Source organism: Branchiostoma belcheri, unplaced genomic scaffold (genome assembly GCF_001625305.1).
Source record: "Branchiostoma belcheri isolate BF01 breed outbred unplaced genomic scaffold, Haploidv18h27 scaffold32, whole genome shotgun sequence".
Taxonomy (NCBI): domain Eukaryota; kingdom Metazoa; phylum Chordata; class Leptocardii; order Amphioxiformes; family Branchiostomatidae; genus Branchiostoma; species Branchiostoma belcheri.
The window spans coordinates 2,935,359-2,935,820 of record NW_017803932.1 but is presented as its reverse complement, the minus strand read 5'-3'; the positions used below and the strand labels follow the sequence as shown (position 1 = coordinate 2,935,820).

Below are 462 nucleotides of genomic sequence, written 5' to 3'. Positions count from 1 at the left end.
ACCTAATATGTTACCATAAAAAGTATTAAGACAGTTGGTTTAAGCGTTTGGGATTTATGGGTGGGAGTCCATAATTAAAACGTTTTTCCATAATTATATTGCGGCTTGTTCTAATGATGATTCTATCTTTAAATTCTTATTAAAAAGTGCATTTTTAGGAGATCCCTCCTGTACTATAAATAATGATAATGTTAAGAAAGATGTTGTCCTGAGGAAAATGACAACAAATATACATTTTGTAATTATTTATTATAGTTTGCTATCTGGTGGACGTTTTAATGCCCTGAAATGAGAGTTTACTTCATTCTAAAGGTGGTCTCACCAATTCCTGAATGCCCTGCTGATATATACAGTATTTCTTGTGTGTTCTGGTTAATAAAATAATAATTGCAATCTACATGGTTCATTTTGCCAGGACCAGTTTTGAATTCCCCCAACACTGCTGCTGTGACAAGTGACAGT

The 462-nt window shown here is 33.1% G+C and overlaps 1 protein-coding gene across 1 annotated transcript in view; it reads right to left on the bottom strand.

Moving 5' to 3' along the window:
• Positions 1-462, bottom strand: part of LOC109474808 (leucine-rich PPR motif-containing protein, mitochondrial-like) — a 26,524-nt gene that overhangs the window by 22,253 nt on the left and 3,809 nt on the right. The window contains exon 5 of the mRNA XM_019775166.1: positions 347-358. Within this exon, the coding sequence (XP_019630725.1) occupies positions 347-358 (12 nt within the window). The remainder of the gene's footprint in view (positions 1-346; positions 359-462) is intronic.